The sequence below is a fragment of the Danio aesculapii genome, chromosome 4 (assembly GCF_903798145.1).
Source record: "Danio aesculapii chromosome 4, fDanAes4.1, whole genome shotgun sequence".
NCBI classification, from domain to species: domain Eukaryota; kingdom Metazoa; phylum Chordata; class Actinopteri; order Cypriniformes; family Danionidae; genus Danio; species Danio aesculapii.
This window is the reverse complement of record NC_079438.1, coordinates 39408721-39429796: the sequence shown is the minus strand read 5'-3', so window position 1 is coordinate 39429796 and position 21076 is coordinate 39408721. Positions and strand designations below refer to the sequence as shown.

The 21076-nt window shown below is 33.0% G+C and overlaps 1 protein-coding gene across 1 annotated transcript in view; it reads right to left on the bottom strand.

The window, feature by feature from the left end:
• Positions 1–938: 938 nt before the first annotated feature.
• Positions 939–21076, bottom strand: part of cacna2d1a (calcium channel, voltage-dependent, alpha 2/delta subunit 1a) — a 116083-nt gene continuing 95945 nt past the window's right edge. The window contains exons 25-38 of the mRNA XM_056455625.1: positions 19306–19387; positions 16861–16926; positions 16663–16772; positions 16498–16569; positions 15986–16053; positions 15622–15660; positions 15037–15108; positions 11175–11327; positions 9389–9441; positions 8261–8316; positions 7788–7911; positions 7025–7137; positions 5618–5700; positions 939–1758 (exon numbers count right to left, since the gene is read on the bottom strand). Of these exons, the coding sequence (XP_056311600.1) occupies positions 1642–1758; positions 5618–5700; positions 7025–7137; positions 7788–7911; positions 8261–8316; positions 9389–9441; positions 11175–11327; positions 15037–15108; positions 15622–15660; positions 15986–16053; positions 16498–16569; positions 16663–16772; positions 16861–16926; positions 19306–19387 (1208 nt within the window). The 3' untranslated portion in view covers positions 939–1641. The remainder of the gene's footprint in view (positions 1759–5617; positions 5701–7024; positions 7138–7787; positions 7912–8260; positions 8317–9388; positions 9442–11174; positions 11328–15036; positions 15109–15621; positions 15661–15985; positions 16054–16497; positions 16570–16662; positions 16773–16860; positions 16927–19305; positions 19388–21076) is intronic.

Below are 21076 nucleotides of genomic sequence, written 5' to 3'. Positions count from 1 at the left end.
CAAACTTTCCATATCCAGAATTAATAATCAGTCTATATATTGATTATCAGATTATAATTATGAAAAGTTATCTGGCCTCACCCAATATTTAAATTTTAATATCAATAATTTTATTTATCGGTCTATATAATGATTATCGGTTTCCAATTATAATGAGTTACGAGGCTTCACACAAACTTCACATATCCATAATTAATAATCAGCCTATATGTTGATTATCAGATTACAAATATGAAAAGTTATCTGGTCTCACTCAAAATTTAAATTTTAATATCAATAATTGTATTTATCTGTCTATATAATGATTATCGGTTTCCAATTATAGAGTTATAAGGGTTCACACAAACTTTCCATATCCAGAATTAATAATCAGCCTATATATTGATTATTGGCTTTAAAATATGAAGATTTAACAGTTATTAGTATCGGCCAAACTTTCCAAACACATATCAATAACTTTATTTTCTTTTTTCTCAGTTATCAGCTTTTAAATATAAAGAGTTATTAGTAATCAGCCAAAATGTCCATATCAGTGCATCACTATTCAAGTGCATGACATCGCTGTTTTTACAGATTCTCTCTTCTGTTGTTTATAATGAGAAAATAAGGACATAATTGTCAAAAATGTTCACTTTAAAACCCATTGTCAAATCTTTTCATTTTCGAGCACCAAAAATGCTGTTAACGATGTTAACGAATGGCCGAAACAAATAAAACAGTTGGAACTGTCGTGTAAACGTAGCCTTAAACAAACAAAAAAAACACATGCAAATACAAGATCTTCTCTTCATATTCACAACCAGGACACAACTTTGCGAGTTTAAAGGCCTGTACGCGATTGAATCAGCCCTAAATAAGTACTAAAGGGCTCGTTTGGCCACACGACCTGCTTGGCATCAAGTGCAAAGTACAGCAAGACCACACACATACACACAAGGTAACGTTTGGCAGCGGTGCACGTTTTAATGCACTAAAAATGAGCATGAGATAGCGAATACGGGTATCGAATGAAGAGAAGGAGGGAGGGATTGTTCAGTCGGAAATGAAACCGATATTCTCGAGGCACAAAGGTGGACACCACTGGGAAAAACAAAACTTTTTCCATTGGGTTGTTTGCTCATTTGTCCCCCTTTTTTTCAGTAATGGGCTGCAGACCACAAAGAAGGTTGGACTCTGAGGTGACCCGGAGGGCTCCATTAAATATCTCAATGACAAGGCCGTAAAAGTCACATATAAACAGTTTGTAATTCTGAGGAAATTAGCCGTGTAAATATATCGGAGGACAAAAAGGCATCAGACCGGTAAAGGGCAAAACTTTGGTTGGCAGTGTTGCAATTGGATCATTACTTTTTTGTTATAAAGGCGGGATGTAGACATACGCCCACCCAGGTAAACCTGCCCACCCTGTCGCTCATGTGGAGAGAGTCCGACCTCAGAGGCCAAATGTCAAAGTTCGCTGCTCATTTATCATCGCTGACCTACTTTGACCTTATAGACTGTGAGTGATCGAGGTGTCGGTTTTGTACTTCCTGGGTCAAAGGATCTCCCTCCATGTGCTGGGCCGAGTCCGAATGAGCGTTCAGATGTGGTCTGTGTTTTGGCATCGTACAGGGGGTGTGGTGGCTTCTCTGTGTGATGAGGTCACGAGAGGCAGTGTCCTCGTCCAATCAGAAGCCAGAGCAGCAGCAGCTGGAGGATGCCCATGGACACGAGAGATGGAGTCAGACCTGATGCCCCTCCACATGGCTCATTATTTTCCTGATGCAATGATGATAAAAGAAAGCCTGTAAGTTTGCTGGAGAATTAATGGTGCGATCTCATTTGACAGATGATTTGAAGTAAAATTTGGTTGCGTAAATACTGTAGATAAATACCACATAGTTTTTACATATACAGGGCTGGGTAGGTTACGTACAAATCGAATCCAGTATGTTACTGGTTACAAACGATATGATAGAAAATCATTCTGAAAACGTAGCCCTATATACATTTCTGAAGATTGCAAAATATGTAGCCAGAACTACGTATGGCTGCATTTCATCTTTAAAACGAATGCTACTGGGCGGAATGATGCTGTTTCTTTTCTCGCTTACCAGCTGATCGATTACCTCCGTATAGACAGCTTTTCCGCTGTTACTAGTTTGTACGGTAGCTCGACATGTATGCCGGCAGACTTGAGGCGCATGCAGAGTGGAGTTGACCGTGACAACGGGGTTCGGGTGTGGTGAAGAACGGTTCCAGAAAGCAGGTAAGACAAAAACATAATCCAAAAATAAAAAAATAAATAAACAAGTAAATAACAGGGTGAGAATGTGGTAAAATCAAAAAACGTGGTAAAAGTCAGGGGGCTTTTCTTTTTTTGAATTGCTTTTTAAACACTGTGGTTGGATTTAGGGAAGGGGGTGGGTGTGTCAATCTGTGCTTTTGAAAACATTATTGGTTGGGTTTAGGGAAGAAAAAGGGTCGGGGATCAGTCAGTCAGTCGACAGCAACATCTGGTGGATTTATGTGAGAACAGCAGGTGTGAATGGCAGTCGTACCTAGAGGCATCTTGTGGACTCGCAAAAACAAAAACGTAGCTCCTGGGACGTATTTTGCTCTCTCCAAAAATGTATATAGGGGTGAGTAATCAGAATGAGCCTTGGTTGAAAATGTCATATCAGTAACATCAACTACTTTCGGATTACTTTTAGATTACATTTGACCTAACATGCTTTTTTCTCCTTCAGAGCTAGAAGCATGGATCACATATGATTTTACAAGACATTCTATATTGTGGATATAAAAAAATAATGACAGCAGTTAGACACAGTAGCATTTTTGAGAAAGGAAAAAAAAAATTGAAAAATTGATCTAAATGTAATCAGGGGTGCCGCTGGCCTGTACGGGGGGTGGGGTGGTGGGCAATGCTTAATTTGAGCCGGATCTTCCCAGATCCTGTTCCAGAAAATGTCAGATATTAATGTTTTGCTTTCCCGTATTTATTTTAATGGATCCGGCATTAACTTGTGTGTAGTAAATACCTACATGTGTGTGAGAGACAGAAATAGAAAAAATGTGAATGAGTGCAAGCTAAGGCTGTGTGGATTGTGTTTGCGCACACACATGACGGTAGTCACCATGCGCAAGTTAAAGCAAAAGTCACGTTTAACAATATTTTCAGCCAATCGGCTTTCTTATGTTTACAATCACCTCAACTGGTTGGTGATTGTTTCACACACAAATAAAACTGCAAAATATTATATATATTTGCATTTTTAAAATGGCAAAGCGGCAGTCACCTATATTTTTATTTTTTAAAACCACAAGTAAATCTGATAATGAGCCTGATCAAAAGAGATATCAAGAAGATGAAATACGATGAATCGCATGAATGGATCAGGATAGTGGGAGACAGAAGCAAATCGATCTCAACTCAGCCAGAAAACAGGTAACTGTGAGCTCTTGAAGATTAGACAGAGTGAGTCTAATAATTTTTTTTTTCACTTGGCACATAATAGTGAAGTGAACTGAATAGTGATAGTTCATACGATTTATGTTAGTTATGTTTTTGTTATCCATGACTGACCTATAAAGTTGTATGGCACAAAATAATTAAAGACCATTCAGAAATGTGATGCTCTTTTTTTGCACTATCACTGTTTAATCACATCATGTTACGGGAAAACTGAAATTGTGTGGTGGACATCGGTCACGGTAACTTTTATTTCCTGGTTTTGTTCCGGGAATTATTCATTTACAAATTAAGCACTGGTGGTTGGGCCCCCTAATAGTAACTCTGGAGGCCCCAAAATGGCGTGGGCCCTTAGAATCGTCCTCCCAGCGGTGCCCCTGCATGTAATCAGTTATTACACAGTATTGCATTTATATATATATATATATATATATATATATATATATATATATATATATATATATATATATATATACATTTTAAAAAGCCTAAATTTCTGATTTAAATAGGGGTAATTTATTTTTGTGTATATATGTATATATATATATATGTATATATATATATATGTATATATATATATATATATATATATATATATATATATATATATATATATATATATATATATATATATATATATATATGTATATATATATATATATATATATATGTATATATATATATATATATATATATGTATATATATATATATATATATATATATATATATATATATATATATATATATATATACACAAATAAATTATCCCTATTTAAATCAGAAATTTAGGCTTTTTAAAATGTAATTATTTTTAATTACTTATGTATTTATGGATTAAAACACATACAAAACAAATCTTCTGTACACTATAATCAGTGACTACATTGGTTACATTTTGCAGTTGTATACATTGTGTAAATAAGTATATGTTTTATTTATTTATTGTCTAATAATATACATCCAGAATAAAGGGAAACAATATTTGTAAACAAAATATAATATATTATTAGTTTGTCATATGCTCATTGCAGGAATGCAACTACACTCAATTCAAATATTATTTTATTAATGATCTCAGACAACTACCTAATAGTATAAAATATTCTCCATTGTGTTGTTAATAATTTATTTATTAGAACAATGTGTTAGTGAATTAGTCCAAAATTAATGCAAGAAGCAACAATTAAGCAATACAAGCATGGCAGAAAGAGAAGATATATTAGACAAAAAAAAAACAGGAAAAAATTTAATTTTATCTCCTGAGAGCCTTGCTAATTTGCATAACCTGTGCTGTTTTAGCAGCTAATTTGCTGAAGTAGTAGATCAGAGATAGAGAGACAGAGAGAGAAAGAGATAGAGAGAGAAAGAGAGAGAGAGATGGACTGACCCGAGACAGCACATGAACACTGGCAGCAGTAACATGAGGAGAGAGGAGAGCAGTGGAGAGCCTGCATTTCTCCTACACATGGCCTCATCCTAATGTACATTACACAGCCAAATACACAGCAGGAGAGAAAGAGAGAGGAAGAGTCATGCAGAAAAATGTCTGACAGTCAGAAGTTTAAGCAACACCAAAGAAGTGCTCGGAAACAAAAGGCATTAATACAGTAAGTAAAAAGAGAGTATTTAGAGAAGAAAGTGAATGTGTGGTTAAAAAAAAACACAAGCTAGTTGGCCAAAAGTATGTGGACGTCTAAATAGCACACTCATTTCTGTTCACTGAACATTTAAATTCAAAATTAAAAGTTACTTAAATTCATCCAAAAATGTTCTACTACATTATTTTTAGGCTCTTTAATCCTTCATGAACATAATTGTATATCTATGTTTTATCTCTATGCACTTCTGAATGAAAAACTATTCAGTTACAAGATGGCGTCCACATTATTTTAGCCATGAAAACTATGTTTATGCGAGATTACAACAAAGCCAAGCTCTACTAATCCAAAATCTATCACACAGAGACAAATATCAGAGTTAATTTACATTAATTCTGCCTCAGTTATGGCATTTAAAGTCTCAGTGTGGTAGATATCAGCCAATGATTGAAATGAGAGCAGAAAAAACAGCCATTTTAGTAGAACAGAGCAGCACTTGAGATCCAGGCAAGATGCACATGAAGTAATTTGAGTTTTCAGAAAGAAGGTGTTTGGGTGACTTACATTGGCGTTGTTGTCAAAGCATTCCGTCGGACCTTTCCGATACCGTGGGCTCTGCGATATCATGCAGGGATCTGGACCAGGGGCTGAGAGATCAAGTTCAGGATTCAAATCAGCAGAAATAGCATGCTAATATGTATAAGTAACCAACCTAGGGTGTGACTCCCAAAAGCAGCATTAGCCAACTATTGTTGGAAGTTCCATCACAGATTTGACAGTTTCATTTGTCATAGTTTCATCTAACATTCAGTATTTAAAGACTTAAAGACATCATGCACTTGAGAAAAACAAGAAAGCTAAGATGCAGTGCAATCATGTTTATGTGAGTAAAAAAAAATGTACATTGAAGTCAAATTTATTAGCCCTTCTGGGATATGTTTTTCTTTTTCAAATATTTTCCAAAGGATGTTTAATTGAGTATATTTCAATCTTTCACAGTTTTTTTTAATGAATATTATAAGCCTGCTTAAGCAATATTTGTTTTCTATTGTCTACTGAACAAACCATATTAAACAATGACTTGCCTAATTACCCTAACTTGCCTAAATAACCTAATGACCTAGTTAAGCATTTAAATTGCACTTTAAGCTGAATATAGTGTCTTGTGACAAAAAATCAGCAATTAGAAATTAGTTATAATAATTAATTGGGCTAATAATTTAGGAGGGCTAATAATTCTGCTGTATATTTAAATCGAAATGGAATTTAAAAAAAAAAATTACATTTCTGCAGATTTCCCATAGATTTTGTCCAGCCAAGACACTGTTCAAATTCCTGCCACGTCATCTGCATTGTTTTTATTTGAAATAACATTAAATTCTAATATAGAAATGCTCATCTTCACAGACAAAACATCTGAAACACAGTGATAAAAATATAAATTTCCCTTGATTTCAATATCTGGAATAGACTTTTTAAAATCCCATCATATTAAAGAAATTCCATGAATCATTGGAACCCAGAAGGTTGAACCCTAAAGCGCTGTAAGGTAGCTTATATAAAAGGAAAACAATGGAAGATAAAATAGCAAAGTAGTCTTTAGCCTGATAGAGAATACCACTAGACAGTCAAGATAAAAACTCTGCAACCCATTTTACCACCATTTGTGATGTATTTCCAAGCAAAACGGAATATTTGATAAGATAATGACTGGTAATGATGCCGGGTAATGACTCAAGAACTGGTCAATCGTTTTTCCACTGAAATCAGCTGTCCGGATGAACCGATAAGCAAAAAACAACCAGACAAAGGTTGTGTTTTTACCTTAAAGATGCGATGCGATGTGACACAGATATCTTGTTCCCGAAAAAACTTTCAGTTACCCACTACTGAACTTTCTAACATTGAGAGTGAGTCGATGTGCTATCATCATTGTGTGCCTCAGTTTGTTTGCATGTCTATAAAGGATACAAGGCTTTTCTTCTTGGGAAAATGGTTTTTCCTCACACATCTGGCTGCACATCTCTGTATCAGCAACAATAAGCACCAGATTTGTCTTCATAAGCTTTTCAGCTATAAACTGCCTGAAAACAAAAATATACACAAACTAATCAGCCTAGTTCAAGTGTAAAAAGACAACCTCGGTCATCAATCGGGGCTGTTAATCAACTAAAAATGACTTTAACCTGTTCGCCAGAGTTCACTTTTGGGGATTTACACCTACCTCACTTTAAATAGTAACAGTTCTTGACCCTAGTAAGCTACAAACACAAATTAGTATGATTGGAAAGTAGGCACTTTGGGCTTTACTGTGATAAAAGAGGAAGTTTCATGCTCAAAAATATAAAAAGTTATACATTATGAAGTTAAAAAACACAGTTCCATAAACACAGGAAAACATTAATGTAATTTCCTAGTTTTCCAAGACTATATCGGTATCCTTCTTCTCACCGTCAGGGGCATTTTCTAAAAAAATGTACATTTTAAAATGGGTTGCAGCTGGAAGGGCATCCGCTGCGTAAAACATGTGCTGGATAAGTTGGCGGTTCATTCCGCTGTGACGACCCCGGATTAATAAAGGGACTAAGCCGAAAAGAAAATGAATGAATGAAAATTGTAATAATACATTACATGATGTGCAATCTAAATAAACAAATAAACAAGCAGGATTGACTTTATTTTATTTTTTCCTCTATGATAAAATTCTAGGTGCAATTTTCTGTTTGAATTTTACCTGGAGCAGTTCTGACAATCAACAGTCCCCTTAAAAGTTGTGTCATTGCTGTCGAAGAAATACTGCGTCTGCTCTTTAATGCAACTCTCTTTAGAAGGTGTTTCAGACTCATCACTTACGTCCACTGTGAACAAAACACAATTGAATTGTCATTGTTTGAAACTCAGAGCCTAAATAATACCCACTGCCAAGTCAATGAGCTATTAAAAAAATATAAAATAACAGTTAAAATCTACATTTTCCAAGCCACACCGCATTCACTCGAAACTTGACACTGTGCTCAGTACATATTTTTATTATCGTTGACTTTCTGAAACACAATATGTGGTCCTGCTTTATATGTCCATGAATTAACACTCATTAGTAGTGAAGTTTTGGCAGTTTACCAGACGATAAAACAAACAAACGCCTGCCAGATTGCAATGGCTTAATCATCGTTTCCTATCAATTAATTACGAATGTCACGTTCTTACCTGCCTCAAGGAAATTAGGAAATGTGATGCTGACGAACAACTGCTGCATTATTGACCTGGAGAAATAAAAAGAAAAAATTATTATGTTAAGAATAAATGTAAAAAAAAGTCAGAAACAACATTGGACCCACTTAGGTAATAAGAAATTTTGATTTTGCCCCCCAAAAATATCTGCACAGGTTACAGACTTAGGTGCGGTACACACAATAAGTTTTTCCATTGCACTACACTATTTTCCCATAGTTTTTTTATGTGTACACACTAGATAGACATGTTTGCAACACTTCGAGACTAATACAATATGGGATTAATTTAGGTTGTTCTTTTGTTTTTTTTTAGTGGAAATTGATGGTCACCATTTGGTTACTAAAATTCTTCAAAACAACTTCTGTGTTCAAGTAGGTCTGGGCAATTTGGAAAAAATGCAATCTCGATAATTATTTTCAATATTGAACGATAGCAATATATATTTTGATAAAAATTGTTAATGCTTTCAGATTTAAAAGAGTAGCCCAACAACGACTGAAGCCACAAAAATTACAAGGTCCATTAAATGGCCTAACATTTTCAGCCAATAAATTTTCGGTGGCCGAAAATTTGGTACATCTCTAATATTAACACACTTCTACATTCCTGTTGTTGCACATTTCTGCTGTGTGATTGGTTCTTAGATCAATATATAGTAAAAAATCCAGAGCTTATCATTGTCATTTACATAAATTTTATCACTATTCAATATAAAGTCGTTTATTGGCCGTTTATTGGTCTATGTTCAAGAAATAAAAGAAATTCATACAGTTTTAGGAAAATGTCCCAATTGAACCAAAACAACTGTGAGAAAATTGAATGTATATCAGTACATTAGATCCGTGCATTTAGACTGTTCACACTAATTTGTTTTCATTTAAGTTTTTTTTTTTTTTTACATTTTCAAAATAATGTGAACAAGCTGTTTTCATGTCGCAGTGTGGACTGTGAAAATGGAGGATGATGCATTTTTAGTCATGTGACCAATTCATGTAAAATCATAGATGCCATTGGACATGTTTGTTTTGGATTCTCTCTGTTTTGACAGCATTGTTAAATGAATATCAGTTTGCATTATTTCAAAAACACTTTTACACTTACCAGGCTGCTGCAGAAGCCCACCAACCAATGTTCAGGATATCAGCTATGGTGGGCTAAAAGAGCCAAACAAGACATAATTAAACTAACACAATAAAATGCTAAATAAATCATAAAATAAACTGACACAATAAGTTCTAGAACACTGAAACCATCTTAGTGATGTACCATATCGCCTCCAAAATCAACAAGCATAAACTACTGCAAATGACATAGCAACACTTTGTAATTATAAGGTTCTATCTGTATTCTGAATGGTTTTGATATACAGTAAAGACCTTTAAAGTTTTTATACACTGTAAACGACTTAACAATTCTAAGTTAAAACAGGCTTACTTATTTTTTAAGTAAAATTTTTTATGAATATTAAAATATACAGAAATTAAAAAACAAAACAAACAAAAAATGTATTACATAATGTAAATAAATTGCCAAAGAATACAACTAAATGGGGAGAAAAAGTCTTTTAATGACAAGGTGGCACTTTAAACTCCCTCAGACATTCTTGCCTAACTTTGCAAGTTGCATATCCGGAGCTGAGAATCTCCAAAACATCCTGATTTTCATTGGCAAGAACAATCTATCATGACCCTGCCAGACAGAAAGGACCCGCTGCCAAACAATACGGGAGATATTAGACGAAAGCTCAGCAGATGCAAGCATAAATCCACAAACAAGGCTAAACTAACGCGCTCGGGGGACGATTAGCCGCCGCACACGCTGCAATGATTAGCATGAGAGAGGAAGTGTCTCTCTTTGTGGTGATTCATGCTCGACTGCGTGATTTGAACGATTTAGTCAAAACTCTAGTCACACAGATCAGAGAGACAATCGTGAGCTTAACTTATCAGCTTAACATGAACTTCACTAACAGCATGACTAAACTTTATAGTCTGAGGGAAATGTGTTATGTAAGCAAATTCGGTTTTATAGATGATTTCTTGGCCAAAACATGTTTACAGGAACACTTATTTAGAAAATAGGTTCATTTTACAACTCCCCTACAGTTAAACAGTTGAGTTTTACCATTTTTGGATCCATTTTGTCAATCTTTGGGTCTGGCAGGAGCACTTTTAGCTTAGCTTAGCATAGATCATTGAATCAGATTAGACCATTAGCATCTCGCACAAAAATGTCCAATTAGTTTCAATAATTTTTCTATTTAAAGCTTGACACTTTTGTAATTAAATTGTGAACAACAAGAACAACATAAAAATGAAGCATTATTTTCTAGGCTGATATGACTAGGAACTATACTCTCATTCTGGTGCAATAATGCAGTAGAGACAATGATATTATGGATGCAGTAGATACAATGATATTACGCAGCACCTGAAAATAGTCTGCAGCTACTTTAGGTAACTTTCAAATGCCTCAATGGTTGCAAGGCACACTTTTGTGTAAGCAGGTGGACACAGTGGTTATATTTACAGAAGTTAGCCAATTTTAAGGTGCAGCATAATATCATTGCTCCTGCTGCAGCCATGGTACATCAGCAAAGTTCCTTGATTAATACACCAGGGTACAAGTAGCCTATAGTTACTAGTCATACTGTATTGGACTAGAAAATGGCAACTTTTCATTTTTTGTTGAAGCTAATAATTTTATAGCAAGATGCTAATAGTCTAATCCGATTCAATAATCTATGCTAACCTAAGCTAAAAGTTATTCTGACAGACCCAGAGATCAACTGAATGGGTTTAAAAATGAGTTCCTTTAAAACATCATGCACCACTACTGATTGAAGCTAAACACATTTGTTTGGGTTTACAAATGGACTTGCACTCACCACATAGACTGATCTCAGACCAGCGGCGGCTTTAGATTCTCTGGTGGGTTCGCAAAGGGCCTGGTAGTCGTAGGTTATGTTGACAGAGAACAGGGAAACGTTCATCAGATTTCTCATTAGGCTGGGGTCAATCACGCCAAAAAACTCTCCGATCTGAAAACACAGACGACACACAAACACACGTCTAGTGAAAAAGGTATTTTTATACAGGGATTATACTTATTAAGAATTATGAGCCTGACAAGATGACCATTTTAGGTGAAATTACCATTAATAATAAAATGTTTATTTTATACAGCTTCAAGGATGCTTTTATGTGGATTCCTATTAAAATGACAGGATTTTTCAGTAAGAAATCTGCAGAGGAATAGTAAATATGACTTCACATACAACAATGATTTTGTTTACTTCTGAGGATCATTTTATCCCTTCCCCCACCCACCCCCACCCCAAAAATAATTATCCTCATGATTATTTGCTTTAAAGAGCAACAAGCACAGACTGTGAAGATTCACCAACTGACAAATAACGTACACAAAGGCTATTTTTGCTTTCAATTAACATCATTTAAACCAGCAATGAAATGTTTGTTTATCCTCCATTTGGTTTGCAGATGTCCTGAGATGAGCTACAAACAGTTCTGAATACACACATATGCACCTGAAGGACACAGAGCAGCTTTCTGAATCTCATTCCTTGTCAGCAAAGCTTTGTTTGAAGGGAAATAACGTATGTAAAATAAACTAATAAAAAAGAATAGAAAAATAAAACTAAACACTTTATATATGCCTACTTTTTGGATTTTGTGCCATTTGACTGTTGGGGAAATGTCCACAATTATGCATAATTGATTTAAAAGGACATTTAAAAGAACTTAAAAAGGAATTAAATTGTGGAAACAAAATGGCACAATATTGGCATGTAGTAAAATAAAGTACAATTAAATTAAATTAAAGAAAATTAAAGAAAAGACAAGAAAAATAAATAAATAAATAAAATAAATTATGTATACACTTTTTAAATGCTTAAATCAAAAAGGCATGTAATCAAACAAAATTAAAGAAAATTACAGAAAATTAAATAAAATAAAATAAAAAAGAAACAAAACAAAACAAAATAAATGATGTATATCTTTTTTAATTGCATAAATCAAAATGCCACAATATTAGTATGTACTAAAATAAAATAACAAAATAAAATAAATTAAAATAAAATAAAATTAAATAAAATTTAATTTAATGAAATTTAATACAAAAAAATAAAAATAAATAAAATAAAATAAAATAAAAATAAATAAATATATATATACCCTTTTTTAAATGCCTAAATAAAATAAAATAAAATAAAATAAAATAAAAAATAAAATAAAATAAAATAAAATAAAATAAAATAAAATAAAATAAAATAAAATAAAATAAAATAAAATAAAATAAAATAAAATAAAATGTGTATGCCTTTTTTCTTAAAATAATTCACACTGATTCTTGGGTGAAATGTGCAAAATTCTCCCATGTGGACTTAAAAATGCAAAAACATTAAATGTAAAGAAATAAATCATGCATAATTTTCAGATTCTATGTAGCTATTTTAATAATTGAACAAAGCAAATGCATCATATCTTTAGTGATTGATAAAAAAGTGAATAATTTTGCATAAATAAAAAAAAACAATAGTTTAAAAATAATAGTTTAATAGTGTTTAAACAAATCAGTAGAAATAATACAGCAAATAAATGGCATTTCCCCCTCAACGTATTTACCACACCCATAATTTGGACAAATAGTGTATAACTCTGTGGAATAGACCTATATAATTAAAAATAATTAAATGTGTAATAATCCTGCACAACTTTCTGCTAAATTGTATTATCTCAGAAACCTTATGAGTATTCTTTCAACTTTGCGAAGTAAAAAATTTCACAACTTTGTAATCTCTTTTTCTGTTTTGTCTGGTAGATTAATCTCCCACCGTGAACTACATGCTGAGTCTTTAAACAGTGTGCAGCCCACCATGCTTTAATCTTATTAGCACAACCTACTGCATCACCATAACTTAAACCAAAGAAAAAGTCGTCTGTCGGCCCAGAAACTCTCTGAAGTCCAATAGTGTGTCCCCAATGCTAAAAACCACCCCCCATTCTGGGTACTGTTATGAACACACACATAGTTAAATCCAGCCTGGTATATTAGACGTAAGAATGTACGAGCGCGTGCGTCCGAGACTATAAGTCAGTCCAGCGGCGATATAAATCCTGGTTCGTAATGAACGTGCGGGTCCCAGCCGACCCCTAGAGAGTTTGCCCACAGTGTGATTTATTCTGCACACACTCCAGTCTGATTGGTTTTTTCCCTCGCTGAGCTGAACTTTAAACGTTGACTCTCTGCTGGTGCAGGTGGGCTTTGGTGGCGCTTCCCTCCAGGGGTCAAACAAGGGGGAGGTGGAATAGAGGAAAAAAGGAGAGGTTTTGATTTGGGAATAGAGAAAAAGAGTAGATGTAGACTTTTACATCTCCATTATTTAGCACATTATACTTAAAATATACAATTTAAAAATTCCAATACATCCCAATGCACACAAAAAGGAAATGACGTTAAAATAATTAATTTACACCCAAATAATTAGATGTTCTTATTCATCAACGATGCTCAAAATGTTCTCAATTCCCCAAATGTCATTAAAAACCTTTAAGTTACTTGTTGGCTTATAAAAAGTGAAAATATAAAAACTCTGCTCTAATTCTTGCAGCTATTAAAGTTCTAAAAGGCCAAATTGGGGTCAACTGGAACTCCACCTATTCATTTCTGTTTTCTTGTCAATCATATAGCTAATACGCTTAATCAAGTATATATTTTTCTTCTTTGTGAGAACATTTTTAGGACCAAATATATATTTCTGGGCTAAACACTATTCCTATTACCCTGAAACAAACTTCCAATGTCTGAAATATTCTTCTCTGTAAAAAAGCATGATCAACTGACTCCTCATCGTTACAAATGTCACATCTTTACATGTTCAAAACTGTTGTATTGCTTTTGTTTTAATGCACTTTGTACCTTTATTTTTACAATTTAATAACAGTTAAAACTATTTATCTTTCAAAACATCTTTTCAAAACATCAAAAAAGCACATCATCATTCAGCAAACCACGGCTGTGTCCAAAACCACCTACTATTCAGTAGGTACTGCATTTGAATTTAAACATACTACTCGGCCATCAGAAAAGTCGGTTCTATACAGTATGAATGTGAGCAGTATGAATGGAATTCGGACATACTACATCTGCCATTTTAAAATGATCACATGACTTAACGAAATCAGTTGCGTCGCTTCACTCCCATTCATGAATTCTTTTACAGGGCAACATGAGATAGCGCAACGTGCATGGGATGCGCATTTCAAAATCTCGCCGGAAGTAGTAGGTCATCCGGGTACTTCTCGCATACTGATTTTCGAATTCTATGAATTCAAACATACTACTCAGCTCACATACTGATTTTAGCGTACTATACAGTATGGAAGTATGCGGTTTCGGATGCAGCCATAATACTTTAATGATTTCTCATATTTCTATACATTTTGGCAATGAATCTACCAGCTTATGATATGCAAACTCCACTCTTAATCGAGACGCTATAAGCCCCAAAAGCATAGGTACAACTCTTTTTGCCCTTTGTCCCCCAAAAAATCATCATGCCCCCAATTTAAACCATCACATTTTTCTTTCGAACTATATACGTATGCCAAAAAATAAATAATCGGAAAAACAAAATAATCTTCACCCATAGACAGAAACCGATTACTTAATAAATCAAAAAAGATTACCCAATCGCAAACACTGCACAAAAAGCTGGAGAGACTCACCCGATCAATGTATTTATCCTGATTGGCCATGACGAGGAATCCTCCATCGTCTAGAAGAACACAGTCCAGATACTAGAGAGAAAGTTTAATACAGTTTTATAGTAATATAGACTACTGTTTGGGGAAATTAAAAATAATACCAATATACATTCAGCCTGAAAAAAACTATACCCTTAGGAAATAATATTTGGTGGAATAAACCGGATTTACAAATCACAATGATTGTTATTCTGAATTGTCATTTTCTGGAAAAAAAAAGTCCTAATCAAAAGTTAAAGCGACAGTAAGTGCAGAACTAAAGACTTTTCATTATGTTATAAAAACATTATATTTGAAATAAAATGTGACATTTCTAATAATTAAACTATATTTAAAAATGCACATAAAAGTAAACCATGCAATTAGAGCTATTGCTGAAGGATTATGTGATTAATGATGCTAAAAATGCCGTACATGCATAAATTGTAGCAATATTTGACAGTATTACCATTTTTACTGTATAAGAGCAAGAGACTTATTTCAAAAATATAACAAAATCTTACAGAACCCAAGCTTTTGAACAATGGTGAGTATAATTGATCTTACCTCATCATTCCTTCTGCATCCACATATTTCACCTTCACACTGCGGAAAGAAAGGATACACACAGATTCATACTAGCATCACACAAACAGATCAATATTGCTTTTCATCAAACATTAGGGATAGTATTATTGCATTTTAATTATGCCTGTTCACTTTTCCATTTATATTTCCCTTTGCCATCACTTCTCGCAAAATTTACTTAAAAATAATGACGTGCTTATGTCAGCTGTAGCATTTATTAGTATATAAAATTATATATTTATTTTGATTTAGCTTTATTTATCATTTAATTATCTTTGTTTATTGACATTTTAGACAATTTCCTATCTATCGTAGTTCAAAATATACCATAGTTTGCACTCACTTTAGGCGTAATTGTGGTATTCATAAAGCTTTCCATCCAAGATTGTACATCCAGTTTCACACCGACAACTAAAAAATACAACAAAAACACATAAAAAAAAATATATATACAGATTTATAGAAGCATAATTATATTATATTTTTATTGTGATGGTATACATGGACAGAAATTAGGTGTATTTCGCAGAATACTGAAAAACTGATAATTGTCAAGTGGTTTCAATTGATTCCAATATTATAAATTCTAATGGAATTTAAGCAGGTACAGTGAAGAACACACATGGTAAAAGAAATGATTATTCCTGACTTTTACTCACAAAACATAGCTTAAGATAACAGAAAATCTACTTGTGAAAGTCTATTAGCTTATAGAATTGGCCACTAAGGTGTGATAAACCTCAATATGCCATTTCATTAGTTGACTTAATAAAATACTTTTTTGTAATGTTCAGTGACTATCTACTACAGAATGTGTTTATGGTAAACAGTAACATTATACTGTCATAATCTCACCTGCTGGTTTTAGCCAAAATTCATCGATCCTCAAGTCCATTGCTCTGCTCACTAAAACTGACTCTTCAGTTTCTGAAATGTAAGGACAGAAAATGTCAGTTAAATCATACAGCAAGAGAAGCGAAACACGCTTACTGTATATAATTACCACAAACAAACACATACTATTTCCTGTAAATGGCAGTGGTGTAAATACATAGAGATCATTGTCCAAGCTTCTCTTGTAGAAACTGGACTCATATGTTTCGGCCTGTCCGGTCCATTCTGTACCAGCACTGCAAAAAATAAATTAATTAAAAAATGCTCAAAAATGCCATAGACCTGCTTGGTATTGCTTTCCTGAAGATGTAAAATGTAATAAACCTTGCGGGATAGACTCTAGTGACTCCGCCATCTGTCGCCACAAACTTAGCCTTGATTCTGTCATTCCTGATAATGACAAAAATGAACCAAATTAGACTGACAGCATGAAAAGAAAAATATATAGCGCCATCTCATCTGACAATTCTGACTTTTTCCTTTAAGTTGTAAATTTAGTCTCTAATGACTGATTTATAAACATTTATAAAATGATTTTTTTTAATTTTGATGATAGTTAGTATTAATACCTTGTATACGTAAACTAAAAATATATAAAAAAGTAAAACCTACCTTTTCTCTCTGGCATATTGATATAAATTATTAATCTTTTTTTGTTCAGAACTCATTGACTATACAGATTTTTTACAATTATTTTTTGTTTTTAAATTGTATTATAGCATATAATAATGTCCTGTCTCTCAAATAGTTTTTTTACTGTTGCCATGTTTGTGAAGCACTTTAAGATTCTTAAAATCTGTTTGAAAGTTTTAATAAAGTTTATAGCCAGTATAAACAAGATTTAAACATTTAAAATAGATATTTCTTGAAAGCTTCTTGAAAGTTTAAATCTTGTAAATTTTAGATATCTTGCAGTTCTCACTTTTTTTTCCCTTAGAACTGTTTTTATCTAGCAATTTTAAGCTCACATTCTCAGTTTTTCTCGCAAGTCTGAGAACGTTCTTAGAACTTTGTGCTCATGTTTGTTAACTTTTTTGCAATCATTTATATATTTAACATTTTTTAATTATAGTTTATAAGAAGGGCTGCCAAAATCACTCTGGACCCCTCACACCCAGCACACTGCCTCTTTAAACTTTTACCTTCTGGTCGACGCTACAGAGCACTGCGCACCAGAACAGCCAGACACAAAAACAGTTTCTTCCCTCAGGCAATCCATCTCATGAACACTTGATGATAATTATTGTGGAACCAACATCACTACTTGCTATACACTTTTATACACATATACACTTATTTAACAACACACTTTACATGCCAATTTTCTCATAACAGCTGCACATATAACGTTGTATATAGTAATAAACATTTACATACACTTGTCAATTTGTATATTTGCATTCACTACTTACTTCTATTTTTTTATATATATATTTATTATCTGTTTTTTGTCCTGTCTCTGTAATGCTGTCGCACTGTAGAAGCTCTGTCACGAAAACAAATTCCTCGTATGTGTGAACATACCTGGCAATAAAGCTCATTCTGATTCTGATATATTTTACAATTCTCTTTTATTTCCCAGAACTGTATATATCTTGCAATTCTAATTTTTAATATCAATTAATCGTCAGTTTTTCTTGCTGAGGTTATATCCTGTAATTTCAGCTTTCCCTCAGAATTATGAGTTTATATCTAATTATTAAATTAGTATTAACTTTTTTTCTTCTGAGAAACAAAGATATGTAAACAGAATGCTCCATATTAGAATGTTTGTCTTTTCCATAATAAAAGCTATAAAAGCTTGTCATAAAAATAACAACATAACACTACAATCCACAGTATTTTATGATGCTTGTTAGTTTGTTTTGGAGCTTGACAGTCGATGATCACCATTATCTCTGTTGGACGTAAACCTTGTTACATTTCATATGGCAAATACAAAGTTTTTCGATGATGTTCATCAAAAGTGTTTTTTCCATCATTATGTGAACCGCTTTACATTTTCATCAACTTACAGGTTATAAATTAAATTAAATTAAATTCCCCTAACAATTTTACTTTTTAATTTCATTTAGATAAATGCATCATTTTACAAGTATTTATTTACTTATATTTATTTTTATTCATATTAATTCTACTAATTTAAAATGTTTTTTCATTCGTTTATTAGAGATGAAGGTTTAATTTATTACAGGTTATAAAGTTTTTTTTTTTTTTGTCATTACGGCTGGTCCTTTATGGCTGTTTAAATGGTTTCAACCACAGGAATATTTACATCATGAACACAATCTGATTTAATCCATAGTCACCTACAGCATGTTTACAAGGGGTTTTAGATCCCATGTATTTAGTATCATTTATTTGTAATAAATGAGGGAAACACATCTTAAATAACTCTTTTAAAAGAATGCTCATTTTACAACCCCTTTTGAGGTAAACAGTTGAGTTTTACCATTTTTTTAATCCATTCTGCCGATCCGAGGGTCTGGCAGGAGAACTTTCAGCTTAGCTTAGCATAAATAATTGAATCAGATTAGACCATTAGCATCTCGCACAAAGATCATTTTCATATTTAAAGCTTGACACTTCTGTACCAACAGCTTCTGTACTATAACCGACGGAAAATTTGCTATTTTCTAGGTCAGTTTCGCTAGAATCTATACTCTCATTCTGGCATAATAATCAAGGAACTTTACTGCAGTAGACACAATAATATACAGTATCACTTGGCCTTGGATTTTTTGAATTTTTTTTGCATTTATAACTCACAAGGTCTTAGAGTTCCAGTGTTTGGCCAGTTCAGCGGTGATGCCAGCATCCAACAGTAGTCGATTCATTAAGTCCATATTACCTGAAAAAAAAACACACACAACTCTTATATTTTCACCATCCTTTCCCATCACAAGGACTTTTTCACAACAGGAGCAAACAAAGCATTTTAAATCATTAATGGCTTCACCTATGACTTGATAAATGCATAAACACCTGTTGGTCATGAGTAAAAACAGGCTCTACTTTCTGACCTTTGAGGCAAACGATGCCAAAGTCGTAAATAAGTAGAACTTCATAAAAGCCAAGCGAGACACCGACACGAAAAAAACCCCAAACGCGTCGCAAAGTAACACGCAGATTAATTTTCCGGGACGTGGAACACGATTGTTATTCTTCGGCGGTATGAATTGACAGTAAGTGTTCAAAGGTTTTTTTTTTCATGGTGTGGGCATGTTCAGAGCATTCAAGTGTTTTATAACATCGCACTGCAGTTCATTACCGCAAAGCCTTTACGACAAAACACACACACTTCAGAAAGAGCAGCTGGTGTACAACTTTATTCGGATCGCTGCATGCTTTTCATTAGGATCTGATTGAGAGCAGCGCAGGAACACAATTCAACTGATCCCACTGTGTTTGACAGCAAGGAAATCATGGACTTAAAATACCAGGCCGCACTGACAAATAGCCACAAAACTGAGTGTTTACAGGGATGGTTTACTGGTGTATTGACATTGTCTGTGTTCACGAGGAAAGTTTTATTTGAATGAAAAACAAATTGAAATTATCTGGTGATGAATGAGAGGGAATGTTTGTTATGTTGGATTCTTACAGATATTACAGAGTAATCTAACAGAGATCAAACATTAAGACTTAAGAGATAAATTAAATTAAATTAAATTAAATTAAATTAAATTAAATTAAATTAAATTAAATTAAATTAAATTAAATTAAATTAAATTAAATTAAATTAAATTAAATTAAATTAAATTAAATAAAAAATTTAATTTAGATAAATACATTACTTAAAAAACAATTTATCTACTTATATTTATTTTTATGTGTAATAAATTTTTATTTAATCCTTTAATAGTGATGAAAGTTTAATTTAATAATAAATACACATGTTATATTTTGTATTTAATTATTAATTATATACATGCTTTATTTTTAAAGTATTTATTTTTTATTTATTTATTTATAAAACACTAACATACATAAAACACTATTAAACATGCATTTATATATTAATTTATTTATTTAATAGAGATCAATGTTTATAAGCCTATAATACCATAGACTGTAAAATATATAAAATATATTTTTAATTGAATTTATTTGCAACATTTAATTTATTTTTAGAATTTAAGTTAATATAATTGCTTTTATTTTAATTCATTCCCATTAACCTTACAGATGTCCCGTCACACATCTTCTTTCTCCCTCTCTCTGTTTCAGTGACATGTTCCTGTTTTTTCTCCTTCACACGGGGTAATTGGAGCAGAATTGGGGGTTTAGCTCTTAGGTATAAAGTCTCACAACCAAACCTACACATTCAACACATGTGAAGCAAACTGACTGATTAGAGCAGCACGACTGACGTGGAGATCAAAGCGGTCTCTGTGTGTGTGCGTCTGTGTGTGTGTGTGTGTGTGTGTGTGTGTGTGTGTGTGTGTGTGTCTAAAGCCCGTTTACTCAGCATTAACACGGTCAACAAAAGAACAATAAATACTATTAGATTACAACTAAACTCACAACTAAACACTTA